Source organism: Trachurus trachurus, assembly GCF_905171665.1.
Source record: "Trachurus trachurus genome assembly, chromosome: 5".
Lineage (NCBI taxonomy): Eukaryota > Metazoa > Chordata > Actinopteri > Carangiformes > Carangidae > Trachurus > Trachurus trachurus.
In genome coordinates, this window is record NC_139896.1 from 13,991,408 (window position 1) to 14,006,990 (window position 15,583).

Genomic DNA, 15,583 nt, shown 5'->3' on the forward strand with positions numbered 1-15,583 from the left:
CAGTTCTTTCACTGAGCACCTATTCACAGGTGGGCCCTGAATGGTGTCATTCAAAATTATAGTAGCTTCTTTCAAGTTATAGAGAAAAATGCAGAGATGGGGGAAAAGCTCTGATTTCTTTTTCTGGTTATTCTGTAATACAGATATTTCACTGCATATATACAAGTGGAATTAGGAGACAGTGAAGTGTGCACTTGCAAGCAAAGCACCTGTACATTCTCAAAGAAAAGGGAGTATGGGCAGAAAGAACACTTTACTTCCCACTATAGAATAACTCATCCTCTGAGGGTAAGGGAAGGAAAAAAAAAACACATGAGTTGGGCGGATGTCTGTCTGTGGGAGGCGGCTGCAGAACATCTCTCTCTCTCTCCTTCTCTCTATTTTTCCTCCCCGTCCCTGAAAAGCCTGCTCAATGATCCAGCTCCGAGCCATTCCTCCAGGCTGTTTGTCAAAGGGGGAAGAGGAAGTCTTGAATGAGGCAGAGAGGTAACACTTGAAAGGGAACATCTCTCTCAGGGGAATAAGAGAAAAGGCCAACGCAAAGCAGCGTAGCAAGACTGGAGAACCACGCTTATGAACAATGTTTTCTATTTGCACACATTTGCATGAGAAAAGGCGGCACAGCGGCGGCCGCAGCTCCACGAGCCTGGCTGCTTGAATGGTAGGGGTGCTCTGGACCATCTCAAGAGAGGCTGGGGAAACATTGGCAACTCCACAGAGGGCTGTATCTTTGGATTTAGTCAGCAAAGAGAAGAAAACATCTTGATAATGGACACCAGGCTTCTTCTCTTCTGGGGCTCCTCGCTGCCAGTCCAACCACAGGCCCGCTGCACCACAACAACAAACAACTGGCAGCTGACTTTATTCACTGCACAAAAAGAGAGGGATGATCAACATGGTGGAGCTGAAACAGCAGGTGTTCAGATCAATTTGACCCTGCAGGGCTACTGTATACAAATACTGTATGTCAACTTAAGGCACATGTGTAATAGTTCTTTCAAGAAAATGTGTGTTGTGTTCATGTGGTCCAATTAGCTCAGATATTACCGAACATCTGTCATGTACAAGAGGGACAATTATGTACGGTGATGTCAACCCTGTGTGTTTTGCATCTGTTAGGTCCTAATGGAGCCTTACAGAATGAAATCTAACATCTGCTGGCAGCAGCGTTGGCCATGGCCTCAGTGCTGCAGCGTGTAGATCCTGATTAGGCTTGCCTCAGAACAGTTTCACACTGATTCTGAAGGTCAGATAGGCACTTCAGATGTAAGCGAATGGTACACTTAAGAAAAGTCAAGTTATTTTTCCCATTATGCAGGAAGGAAAACATGGAGTGTGGTGAATGTTGACGTGGTTGAGTAACTTCTGGATTTTTAAAGGAATTTAGTTAAATTCATGCAAATGTTCAATGTTGTGTGGAACATTATAAACCATGACTACGGGGAAGATGAGTGGGGAAACTGGATTCTGACTATCCTTATTAAACACAGCAGCTTCAAGTCATTATGAATCTCAAATAAACAGATATAACAGAGGACTAGATGGATGTATCACAGTGTAAGTTGAATGATTTTCTTTGGCAGCTACACATAGTATTCCTCCTAAATAGTCCATTCAAATGTGTTCTGAAATCATTTGCGGTAATAAATAGGCAAAAAAAGAATGTATTCCAAGTCATTCTGAAATGCTGAGGCTGACAGTTGATGTGAGTTTCGTGAGCTGAACGCGCTGTGCTGGTCGGATTCATTCGCATTAAGTCGAGATTGAGTGCAGCAGACTGCAGAACGCGCCGCACAACTCGCCGCACCACATTCATCACACATCGTCGCTGCACGGCTCTACAGCGAGGGCAGCAACCTGAGGCACGTCGTCGCAACTCACTGAGAATGTAAAGTAGGTTAATGCAAGCAAACAGGCTGCATTAATGCTAAAATCATTAGCTCTGACCCTGGACTGCTGTTTATTACCCTGCCTGCCCTTGTTGATGGCCAGTCTTGCACTTTTTGAAGTTGTGAGGAAACATTAAGTTTAATGAGTTTGGAAGTTTAGATTCTCCAGGATGGCTTGTGTGGAGAGCTTAAAGGCTGGCAGAGTAAGAGAAGCGTTGAAGGGCCCATGTTTTACACATCTGTGTTTTATCTGAAGTGTTGATATCCATAAGAAAATTGGTTTTAGGCACAAAAAACCATCTTACTGATTTTTTTGATTTTTTTTATCTCCTGCTTCTCTCTGGAACTCCGGCAACAACATGTCAGTGAGCCAATCAGAGGTCACGGGGTGATTGAACAAAAATACAGCAGGGTCCAGGTGGGTGGAGCTTTGGGCAATGGTTAAGAGCAGTGACATCATTGTTGTGACATCACAAAGTTACACAAGTCCAGCCAGCTCATTTTAACAGACAGTTGTGAATTGAGCACTTTGATAATTTTACAGTGTTGATATAGAGCCAAGCTCTGCTTTAAGACTGAAAAGACCATTCATTTTACTTTATACAATATGGAACCTTTAATAAAAAAAACTTTATGGACTTCATGAAAAACTTGTAATGTCACTACTAGAAGAAAATAAGAGTTGAACCTACTGTACATGTTTAACCACAAGTCGAGATTAAAGTCATATGGCGGTGGGAAAAGAAATGAAGTCCACTTCATCATCTCATGGAGCAACAACTGTAATGGTTCCATATGAGAGGGAAACAAGCAACCTCTGGCATTTTGATTGATGAATGAAATCTATAGCCTATAATCTACCAATGCTGGATCATACCGTGCCACACAAACCATGTTTAAATCACTGTCAGTCTATAACCATTTTCATAGAAGCGGCCATCAGCTGAGTCGGAGATGGAATCCGTCAAATAAAACAGGAAAGTCCCTCCGTGTCTCATCATTAACATTGGCACTGGTCATAAAACAGACTCACGAGAATCCAGTTGTTGTGTCAGAGGAGATTCAACAGTGCGCCTTGCTCAAATGAAATTATATACAAAATCAGTTTTCTGTAAAATGTAGCAGTAAAACCTCAGCAAACAAAGCTGCATGGTTGTCAGCATCTTGTGATTTATTCTGAAGTCGACCACTGAGCCTTGGCAGGCTGTTTCTCCACTTAATTGATTTCTCTGCGTGGGACAATCCCTCAATCACCAGTTCCCGTTTAGTTTTTATTTTTGCCATAATGTCCGTATCTATCAGTTCTAAGTGGAACGAACTACCTATACAGAGGCCTGAGGTTAAGCACTGCAAGTTCATTTGATCAAACCACGACAATAAAATATTTTACTGTCTGGAGTTGTTTCTGCCGAGTGTCCCTGCAGCTCCGACACAGACAAGCCTTCAACATTTCTGACTCGTGTGCAGCAGAAACCAAAGAGAAAGATTTACAACTTTTTAAATGTAGTAACACAAAGTTTTAAACTGTGGACGACACAATGGAGGATAAATCTGGTGAAAACTGTCAACACTTTCATTAAGCTGACGGGTTTAGGACTGTGCCACTGTTTCCCATTTCCATTTTGTTCCCTTGTGAGATTCATGCTGTGATCTTCTCAAACACTGAGAAAGCTACACTGACATGTTTTGCTATTTTTGGTGCAGTTGCAGAAACTCTTCAGAAGCTGCGGTTATGAGGGGACTGGGATAAGACTAGACTGCAGTACAGACACGCATACTGTACATTAACTGTAGTAGAACGACGTGGCTGCCAATTTGAAAATCACTTATTTTATACTGTAGATGTATATTCAAAATATGTTTTAGAGCTTCAACTAACTACTGCTGTTTGATAGTAATTTTCTGATGTCCAAATTACAAAAAACATTCAGTTTACAAATACCGGTATTAATTACAAAGAAAAACATAAACAGAGAGAGAGACTGAAATAATTTATAATTTATCAAACTGGTTGCAGATTAACAATAAAAACCTGCAGTGCCAAGATTTTTTATCTGAGTAGAGGACTTTTTCTATCACCTCAAGGACCCCTGGGGATTCCCAGACCTCACTTTGAAAAGCAGTGGTATTGAAGACCAAATAAGAACCTGACAACTCTAACCGACAGCTAAATCTCACCCTGGGGTCTATTTCGTACCTAGTCAGGAGAAAACAAATTGACATTTGAAAGACCAAGTGTTGGGAGAGAAAGCTCCAGAAAGCTGCGACTAAATGGACATGGAGTTAAGCCTCTTGAGTTAAATGATCTCAGGTCAAGAAGGATCTTTAAAGTTCAGCTCTCTAACTGCTGCTCTGGGATCAGGGGGGATTTTTGATGTAGAAAAAAATGGTCATGGAGAAGTAAAACAATGCTGATGCAAGGGGTTTTGACTGACATTAGTTCCTATTAGTGTTGTTCAAATTCCAATCATATAAAATTGTCAGAAACTTTCATAAAACGAGTACATCTGAGCTATTTATTCATTCCTCTCCTGATTGTGCGTCCTTCAATTTATTTGTCTAAAAATGGCACCAAACCCTTTGTCTAAGGAATTCAAGTCTGCTGAGCCAAATCCCTGCCCAGTGAGACAGAGGGAGGGGGGAAAGGGAGAGAGACATGGTGGGGACAGACAGAGATGCAGAGAGCGAGTGGGCGGTGATAAACATGCTGCACTCAGGATGCATTTCAGAGGAGCACTGGGAGGAAACGACGGGCCATTACAGCACAACTAAGGGTCTGTTAATCAGCCTATTAGGGTTTAATTGAGGGTAGTTAATTAGGAGTCGGTGGGCAGTCTGTGCTTGGGGGTCAGGGGCTGACATGAGAAGCAGCTGGTGGAGCAACCTGAGCCGATTGTTGCTGATCCATTTACACAAGGCCAGTGATTGATTGGCAGGAAAATTAGCCTTAATTACACCTGTCTATTTCTGCCCCCCTTTAAAACTTTTAGGAGCCATAAATTAGCCCACGAGCTCCAGTGAACAAGGAGCCGAGCTGAGACTGTGTTGGAGCAGAGCAAACACATTTACAGTAGGCCCAGACTGTACGTCTCCACAAAAATCATCAAGTGCCGCCTCGCCTTTGAGGACGCAAGCTGTTTAAACTGAGTGGAAAAGACAATATTCTGTGTGTGGTGAGGGACAGAGACAAAAGCAGCCTTCTGGCTAGAGCCAAGCATAAGCTCACCTCACACCATCTCTAGACTGAGACGACTCCACATCTTAAAAATCTTTCTCTTTTTTTTCCTCCACCCCATATGGAGCAGTGGAAAACAAAGATGTGCTTGTCCTCACTTCTTAAAGCCAGCTCTGCAAAGGGCAGCAGCAGCTACCACCAGAAGCTGATTATAGACTCTTTAAAGTTAGATTTGTTTTAATGTCCTGTTCCTACCTCAGCTGGACCACGGGGCACAGGAATGTGGCTCGCTGCTAGGATTGGCCCTGCTTAGCCTGGGGTGGATTCATCCTGTCTAAGGCCAGACAGGAGCAACGGAGCGGGGCCACATTCTGCTTGCCCATCTGGGGAATAAACACATTGCCTGCACAAGGGCCAAAATCTAATAAGGGGCCTGACAAAGGTCTGCCTCTTGCCCCAGAATGCCAAACAACATGTGATCCCCCTTAGGGAAATAACTTCTATGCCTGTTCCTCATAGCCCTCCGGGTCAGAAACAACGCCTCAGGATAATATCTGGAATGTCTAAAAGGAAAAAAGCGATGCACTTAATTTGCAACAAAAGGCAGCGGTTTGCTTCCAATTTCTCAAACACCATTCAAATTTCTAACTCTTTCTTGCTGTGAAAGGGACGCCATAGAAGAATAAAGGTTCACTGACATGCATGCTTCAGACACGCCTCCAACAGGGGCTCACTTCACATTTCTGTCAGTCACTGCTAAGTGCTATCTGGCAGGGGTTTTAAGCTGTCTCTGGCTCTGGTGACTTGATACCTCAGTAACTGCAGAGAGGTTTACGGTGTTTAGTGGCTCACTTTGAGTAACCTCGCAACTCATGTAGCCAGTGACATGTAAAAAAAAAAACTGCAAATGTGCTGCTTTAAAGAGCAGCACATTTACATACAGATTCAAATACAGATGTGAAATTACCCATGTTAATTTAAAACAACATGTATTGTTTTGCATGACCAATGAAATTAAGCAATTTTGTCCTCAAATGTAATGTTGTTGACTTTATGCTGAAGGCTAAAAGCCAGCTGATTCTTTGATAATTAGTATAAGCTTTGCTTCATGGGAGCAGGTTGTGTCGAACATAATAAAGCTGATCTTAGGTCTAGTGTTCAATTTGATATCCTCGCTGCCAATGAAGTTGCTGTATTTAGAGCAGCCTCTTTTGCATTTCAGACACGTTTGATTGTGACCTCTGGCATTTTTCCACCACATTCTCTCTTCCTTAAGCTAATCATGCAAAAAAAAATGCATTATGCATCTCAAAGAGGTTAAATGAACAGAGGTAACTGCCAGCTAATCCAACTTGCATCATCTGTTACAAAACTGTGTCGGCACAAACACGCCAGCTATTTTTGGTCCTGCGCCCCATCGCACTGGAGTAGTTGACACTGAATAAAAACATGGTTCTGATGAATTTTATCCTTCTAATCTCGGCTTTCCAATTCAAATGACATGCAGTTTAGGTATTCATATAAACATTGTCTTAGCCCTGGACACATTCCGGCTGGTTAACTCCCCCCCCCCCCCCCCCCCCCCCCCAAAAAAAAAAAACACACATAAACCTCCCATCCTCCATATTAGAGCTGGCATCTACCAATGTCAGTTTATTTTAAAGTAGTTGTTGCTGTTCACCCTCTGCGACCTAAGAATGTTTGCTGAGGATTTACAAGGCGACATTTACAACAGCAGCCCAGGCGTCTCCATTCTCTTCCTATTTTCACACTCAGAAGCCCGCACAGAACATCTCCTTCACCCCGAGAGCTCAGGCACAGTCATTCCAGGATTGTGACATTGGCTTAGTCATATTGCACAAGCAAAGAGGCTTGAAGAAAGTCATTTTTTTGTGGGTAAATACACAGCAACAAACTCTTGCTGGACCTCCAAGCACAGAAGACAAAATGCGGGGATTACATTTATACGGTCAATATGTGAACATTTTGCTAAGTAACACGGAAGTACACCATCAATCAGCTATCTAAAGATGTGATTAGAGAATAAGCCGTGGCCATTGAGCTAAGCCCTACATACCAGGACCGACCCCACTGTTAAACTGAATCAGAACTTATTTATCAAATCCTGGTGGCAAACACGGGCAGATCCCGACCACAGAGCTAAGATTTTTCAGCTTGCAGAGCAGAAGCAAACACACAGCTCAAGGTTTTTTTTTTTTTTTTATGAGAAAAATGTCTGACTGAACAAGGAGGCATTCATGTGCTGAATCATACCAGCCTGTAGCTCGGTTAGAGGACAGCCATCTGCTATCACACTCCCCCGCTAAGAGCCTGTTGTAGAAGGACGAGCTGTGGATCACCATGTACATGTTACATCCATATAGACTTACTGGAACTAACACCTCTACTACAGGAAGAGAAAACAGCTCTTTGGCTGTTGACAGCACTGTGGTTTTCTGCCTCCTCAGGTGAACGTGCTTTTCACTGCTCCATGTAATATGATTGTCCTTTTTCCAGAGCTGCTGATCGCCATAGCAGCGCTATGCTATGGTTTGTGAATCGCTGTTAAAATTATCACCTCTATAGGCTTGTAAGCCACATTTAGTGTGTTCGAGAAATAAAGGTAAACATTTTCCATTCCACTCTGTCATGGAAAATTACACATCTGACTTTAACTCATCAATGTTGTTTATATGACCAAAAGATCTAATGGCTATGTGCAGTGTTAAACGAGTCATAACAAACCCTTTCAAAGTCCACAGAGTCCATAGCCTTTTAGCTCATCATTAGATTGTCCAGCCAGCGATGTTACCTTCAGTGAAAAAGCCCTTTATAAACCCACTTTACATTACATACCAAGAACCTAATGGCAGTGAAAGATAGTAACTAGATAATGAACACAGCAGAGGAGTTTGCAGATAAAGAGACAGATATCTCCCTCAGGACTTGGTTTACACTAAAGAAGGGGTAAAAGAGGGCAAGCAGAGATTGCATTCTTTAGGTCTTACTCCAAATGAATGCAAATGTTGCTCTTTGTTGGATGAATAAGAAAGCAACTATTTGAGAACACATTCACAACATCTACTGTGTAACCAAGTGTCTAAAAACTAAATAAAACACCATGCAATACAAGGTTGGCATTTTAAGTAAGAGAAGATCTGACCGATCAAGATACAATTGACTGACAACAATTCTTCATAATTGGACTCTGGTAAATTTTAGATGATGAAAAGATGTCAGAAAAGAATTTAAAAAAAAAATCAACATACTGACTGATAATGAAAGTAACTGCCATCTCTGCATCATTCTGAATCAACAGAAAACCTCAAGTCCTTCCAATTACATGCTTGAGGCAGTGATTTTTAAAAAGCTCAATGGATTTAAGGATTTTCTTATTCAACTTTGAAAGATTTGGTAAACTTTGAAAATATCTTCCCAGCAAACATCATCAACTTTGTTCCAGCACTATTTCTATAGATATAATAGTTGACAGATTGAGTGTTTGCCAGACAAAAGCAAAAAAAAAAAAAAAAGAAGCTTCCTGTGAGATGTGACAAGAAACAATATTTGAAGGCTTCTGTTTTTCTAACGCATCACTTCCCACACAGGATGTTAAATGGGACAACAGTTAACAACTGTTGGTATCAGTTCAAAACATGATGATGAAACTGCCTTTGGGTGCTTGGGATTGAATTCCTTTGATTCTCCACTGTCAGCCACAGAGTTCACAGATCCAATCACCCGAGGTCAAAGATGTAACCCACTCAGCTGCGAACATGTCGTTGACGCTGCACTTCATATTGCCGTCTGACAAAACCATGACATGGAACTTTTTCTTTTGACTGAACCAGCTAACAAAGCAGGAGTCTTGGAAATATGAACCACCTCCACTATCAGGTTACCCATCCCATGAAAAGCAGCAATGTGGAGCAGCAACTCTGAACCGTGTATACATTTCTATTTCAATGGCTGAATGATTTATTTTGTTGGTTTTTGTCTAGTGATCCCCCATCTCTTCAAAAGAAAAGGTCACTTAATAGGGAGCTTTGCTACCTCCTTAGGCTCTTCAAGTTCTTCCTTGTTAGAGAGATTTCGTGACTTTGTTTGCAAAAAGCTCAAAAGCAAGACGAACAAGTGGAGCATTATCCTAGAGCGAAATGGTTTACTTTTTCTTTTAGGTTAAGGGTTGGCTATCTCAACACTAAATCCTACAACCAGATATCTCCTTTAGCAACCAAATACAGCAACATCTGGCCTGATAAGATGACTCCCCAACCAAGCTCATCCAAACAGACACTGCAGATGAGACACAGTTCCACTCGTACACGTTCGCGCGACATATGAGCCAATCTCTCATCGACCAGTGGCCTCAAGTCACCAGGATCCCAGTCAACTGCCGGCTCAACTCGTCCTTTGTCAGCCGATCTCATGACAAATCTCAAGTAGCAGAGAGCTTTGAGTCACTTGATTGTGTTACTCGAGGAGATTATAAATGAGGACTAACATGTCACATCTTAGTTACGGTGTTGCCATATTTACAAACCACATTATGTGGAACCACATGGATGAGGCTTGTGCCAAAGGACTTGTGGCATTTTTGTAAGTAGTTAACATTTCGCCTGCATGAATGACGGGATAGAGTGATCAACGGAGTCCAGATGTGGGAGTCTTCTTTTCTTGTAAACACTCTCCGCAAACATTTCTGTGAGCAACACATTGGTCAAAAATGCTCCGGGGCAATTTCACTGAGGTCTGACAATAAAGCCTGCGACAAACCATATTTGTCATCCTGTGGCACGTGGTAATACACACTTGTAATCCACATAAACCTCTTCATTCAGTGCAGCCATTGTGTAAGATTCTGGCTGACAACTGTTCTATAAAAGCAAACCTTTGTGATGCTGACTTTTTCAACGCATCCTTCAAGTTGACCTCGGGGTGAGTTTGCCTTTCCACACGTGATTCTGTTTAAAGGCGAGAGGAAGGATGCTACGCGGCAGCTCTGTCGTTGGGGATTTGTCAGCTAGGAGGCGAACACAGGACTCTTTCTCACTTAGAAAAACCAGAGACAGACATCCTCGCCTCAGGTTTATCTCACCACTATCTGCACCGATGTCCCACTTAACAGAGCCGTCGCCTGAGCGTTGAATGGTGCGAAGGTTGGAACTTGAGTTTCCTGCAAGATTTACTTGACCTTATATAACAGCCCTAAAATGTTAATTTCTCATTCAACATGTCACATTTGCTGCTTTCAGATGGTGTTTAATTTTCAGAGGTCACAGAAATACTGAGTGACGCTCTCGTGCTTCCTCACTGTCGTCATCTTAACAGACCAGACAGCAGCTGTCACTTAATCCAGGCTCCACATCAACAGTGTTTCAACTTCTGTCTGTTTTTTTCCCTCCTCCAGGAAAAAACTGCTGCGTAAACCACATACCTCTATTATTCTGTCGTGGATTTGAAGGCCTCCTTCCTTGTCAGCTGGACCATTCTCGACAATCTTGGACACAAAGATCCCTTCATTAGTGCTGTCATTATCGTCCTGTGGAATAAATAGAGCAAATAATAAAAGCACTGTGTTTAAGTAATCAAAACCTTAGCAAAGTTATAATTGACATATACACAGAATAAACACAATTTAATAAACCAGAGAAACTTTCTAGAGAGTGCACACAGTGTTAAAGGGACAGTTCACCCGAATAACAAAAAAAGACAAGAAAAACTTATGTTACATCCCCACTGGAGTGGAACAGAACAGAACAACAGCATGAAACTGCAATTTAATAGGATACTTAAAGACATCTCAGTCACAGTGCTAACTCTAATTAATACTTTACGGTCTACTTCCTCTATCAGGGACATCATGTACAGCGAATTTGCAAAAATGTTTCTGCAGGCTTACAATTACACTATCTTGAGAGCTGTGGACTAACTAGCCCTTTTGGAGACCACAAAACCTGGCAGCTGATTGGTCTAACCAAGCCATGCCAAAATAACAGCCACATGAAACACTTGTGTCAAAGGCTACAGGGATATTAGCTATTTCCATTTTTAATGAATAGCTTCTGACACAGATTGGTGATTGGAGGCTGGCAGCGAAAGCAAAAGCCATGCATTATCTCCGCTCTCTTTTGGCTGAGTTTGATACATGGTTTCTGTCACAACAGTGAGAAAGGTTGCCAATCTACAAGACCACAGAATCGGGTAAAAAAAAAAAAAAGTAGGAAAAAAAAACTCTTTTTATAGTTTCCCGCCATAAAAGGTTTTACTGTGATAATCTATATCGTTACAGAAGAGTGCGTCACTGCGGCTGTGGAAAAAACAGCCCTGTAACAGTTGAGTACAGTTCCCGTGAAACAGATATGGGGGACACCATTTCAATAGGACCTGCAGACAGAGGATGTACGGAGGATAGAGTTGCCAGTAAACCAATGTTGAGATATTTTCAACCCATCACTCAGCAGAGCAAGTGGCATCATTAATGACTTTCCCTTCACAGCCTCAAGGCAGAAAACATTGTGGCTGTGAAAGGTTCAGGACTGGATAAAAGACCCCTTTCCTCTCCTCTGTGTTTACCTCACCACCAAAATCCCCTCAATTAGAGACAAAACAACTGCGGTCAAAGCCATAATCCCAGATTTAACTCTCATAAAACTAATTATAGTTTTTTTAATCTGTGATGCCAAATCCGCTAAACCAGACCAATATAAACACAATAAAACTTGATAGATGCGGTCCATCTATCCACATGCACGGCCGTCTCAAAGCTGTGTCAGTCAGTACAGAGAAAGCTTGTGGTGCTACAAGTATGTGCTATTCATTCCTGGGTTGCCATATGACACTGGTCTGATCAATGGGGGGGAGATGAAACCTTCAACGCTCGGCTTTTAACCTACCGCGCATGGCCTTCCTCCTATGATGTTAAAACCCAGAGATCCACCCTCACGCAGAAGGACAACCGTCACGCTTTTAGTCTCGCCTTCCTACAGACAGACAGAGGAGAAACATGTGAACAAAGAGATGGCAGGAGGTTATTCATAATAATCTATTATTAACTCCAGGTGAGCGACAGAATGATTGAACTCGGTACTTAAAGGGGAAGAATAGAAAAGGAAAAAAAAAGATCTTCTTATTGGCAGATAATAGGGAGTTAAAACATATAAAATTACAAATAGCGCAAAAAGTACGGACGTGATAAAGTAAATGACACCATTTCTTCAATATTAAGGGCTGACATAAAAGTGTTAGAAAATGGCTTAATGACACCTCTTTCTTCAAATCTTTACTTGGGTTGAGCAGTTAATCAATTTTATAGCAAAACTGCAATTTGGAGTAGGGCAACTTTCTAGCCAGAAATTTCACTCAGTTTGTTATAACACTATCTTGCAAGCTGCAGAAAATGACAGGTTTACAGATGACTATAGTTTTCACAAGCTATAGGCCTAATGACAACTGCTTCTGGCAAATAGCCTTCTCAACTGTCGCTAATTAGGTTAATTCTGTGAATTTCCCAGACAAAAGGGGAGACTACCCAAGGGGGTGGATCAGACTACATGCTGGTGTAGCTCAGAGTCGGCCATAATGGAACGGGCAACTTACTCTGACTCTGGCTGCAGTTAGTGCAGGTGATCCAGTCATCTTCACTAAAAAAACTATTCATAACTCTGTGAAAAATAAATCAGTAGGCTATGTAGCTATTACTTTAACTATTTGCACAATGTCACAATGATGCTCTGGTCATTATAGCAGAATATGCACCATACAGGCTTAATGCTCTGTGGGAGAGAGTTGCCCGTCCTACGATGGCCACCGTACTGGCTACGCCGTGTCATTGGGCAGCAGCGGCAGGTGAGTCATCTAGTCTTCTTATACTGTATCTGAGACTACCTACCTCCTCTGAAGTTCTCTGCATGCCAGTGTGCGTGTCAAGATAGCTTAATCAAAAGACAGCCTTACTAAATAAACCTCTGTGATCAGGGCCCGTATTCCTAAAGATTCTAAGAATCCTCTCAGAGAGCTCCTAACTTAACCTAAAAATTCCTAGCAAGGAGTCTTAGCTTAGGAATGATTCCAGAACACTCTCAGAGAACTCTGAGCAAGGAGTGGACAGAAACTCCTATCTTAGTGAGGAGGTGTGGTTGACCCCCGTTGCTAGGTATGAGTCATCATTTCAAACGCTGTGATTGGTTGATCCATAAAGTTAGATAAAGAGCACCCGCCCCATGTGTTGAGGCTATAGTCCTCACTGCAGGTGGCCTCCTGTCTCTCTCTCAACTGTTCTGTCAATTAAAGGCCAAAATGCCCAAAAAATATACTTTAAAAAAAAAGCTAGATAAAAAATATACTTTTGATGATAATGGGCAAAGGATGGACCCTCAAATCCATACATTTAACAATAGAATCCAATCTTATGAAGACTGTGTAATTGTAAAAATTATTTCACATAAAAGAAAATATCTGTTAAATGAATAGTAAGCTATACTTTAAAATTATCCTACAAAATGTGTGAAAACTTGAACAGTATCCACATAATGAAACTTAGATTTATTTGCTTATATTAATTACCATGCTGGGAATTCTTGCACTTTCAACTTTCAACATTTCAACTCAATTTGGTATTAACAAGGGTAAAATGGCTCAGCTTTCATCAGTGTCTGTGATTGCTGACCGGCCTATAAGAAGCAGTGTTGGTTGGCTTTGAAATCTACCACAAACCAGTGAACAGCAATGGAGAAGAAAAGAACAACCCACTGGAACAGGAACAATCTGTAGCGTTTCATTAATTCACTGTCATCCAGTGTTTGGAGAATATCTCTCCTGCCTCTTCTGTCCACCATTTTGTCCTCTGCTTAGGGAACTCCTAAGCCACTTAAAAGTCCTCTTCCCTACTCTTAACAGATCCCACCTTAGGAGCTCTCTTAAGAGCTAGGATTCTTTAGGAATAGCTTTTATCTTTACTAGGATCTACTCTTCACTTTTAGGAGAAATTCTAAGAAAACATCATGATTCTAAGAATTTTCTTAGAATTTGGCCACTAGGAGCAACTCTTTGCACTAAGAATCTTTAGGAATACGGGCCCAGGTTTCTAACGAAGACAGGTAGGCAGCTAACGGCTAAAGTTAGCATGCTAGCTGACAAATGTAAATGACTGGGAACCAGTAAAGAGCCAACGTTAGCATGCTAGCTGTCAGGTGTAAATAAGAGAGAGTTGGTAAATGGCCAACATTAGCCTGCTGGCTGTCAAGTGTAAATGACTGTGAGCTGGTAAACAGCCAACGTTAGCCTGCTAGCTGTCAAGCATAAATGACAGAGTGGTAAACAGCCAGTGTTAGCTTGCTAGCTGTCAAGTCAGTGTGAATGACAGGGAGTGGTAAATGCTATTGTAGTTTGAATCTCATAGTTGTTGTTGGGTTTTTTCTCTCTTTTTTTGGCTACATCATCTCACCTTACACCTTGCTCTGAATCTTGATCTATGAAGCAGCTCATTCCGTCAGTCACTGAGGTTAATGTTGGCTTAAACATGATCCTGCATTTTATTTCATAGGAAATAGTTACATTTCTAATAATAACAAAAGCCATATGATATTTTCCTACAGAAGTTCAGACCTAATTTCCTTCCTCTAAGGCCAAGACCAGAGGTGATCAGTTCAAAGAGGAGCCACCAGCCCTTCCCTCTCACAAACCGTTGTCCTTTGTAAATGAATACACCATTGGACTTCTTACTCAGTAGCAACATGACATGAAGAACTCTGGGAAACTCGCAGACTCAGCTCCTAATCTGTTTTCTGAGCAAGACTTAGCGGGGAGTTATGAGGTAACATAATTTCAGCTGCCACTCCAGTATGCTGCTGCATAGTGGGACTAAATATAAAGCAGATATTATTGGCATGTACAGTGTCTTGACTGCCATATAGGCTAAAAAGACCGTCATGTGCATGTCAGGCCGCGCTGGAATGTGCACTCCTGTACCATGTCATGGCAGCATTAGCAGTAGGCTAACACATGCTTTCAAATGATACAGCCGTCATTGTCAACAAGAAGACTGTTATCCATTAGGCCTACGTGAAAACTGAGTTGAATATGACTGAGAATTTGACCCAAAATGAATTAAATTACAAGATGTTCCTTCCACTTGAGTTAAACGGAACCTGCCAGAAGCCTCAAAACAAATTGGATGAATTCTGAAGGTGTTTTCACATTTAGACTGCGTGAGCCATTAAAAAGAACTCAGAGTAATTAAGATGAGTTTTCTCCACATCTGCAAACACTCTAGCAAATGCTCTAATCCCTAAAAAATTAAACGAATCCCCACAGGAGGACGTGCATTTACTAAAACATTAGGTACGCCTAGGTGATAAAAACAAAATGTCCTCGCAACCAAGAGTGCAAAATGTGGTCATGCGGACAAGAAGGGAAGGGAAAGGAGGGGGGGGGGGGGGGGGGGGCACGTGGGGTCTGTGTCAAGTAAACAAATGTTTAACATTAACTTTACTGGAGGAAAAAAGTAGCTGAGGAAAGA

At 41.8% G+C, this 15,583-nt stretch overlaps 1 protein-coding gene across 1 annotated transcript in view; it reads right to left on the minus strand.

Annotated features, from left to right (window-relative positions):
• The window catches only part of pdzrn3b (PDZ domain containing RING finger 3b), a 104,278-nt gene that overhangs the window by 84,072 nt on the left and 4,623 nt on the right, over window positions 1-15,583 (minus strand). The window contains exons 2-3 of the mRNA XM_083971309.1: window positions 11,961-12,047; window positions 10,502-10,606 (exon numbers count right to left, since the gene is read on the minus strand). Coding sequence (XP_083827435.1) covers window positions 10,502-10,606; window positions 11,961-12,047 — 192 coding nt within the window. The remainder of the gene's footprint in view (window positions 1-10,501; window positions 10,607-11,960; window positions 12,048-15,583) is intronic.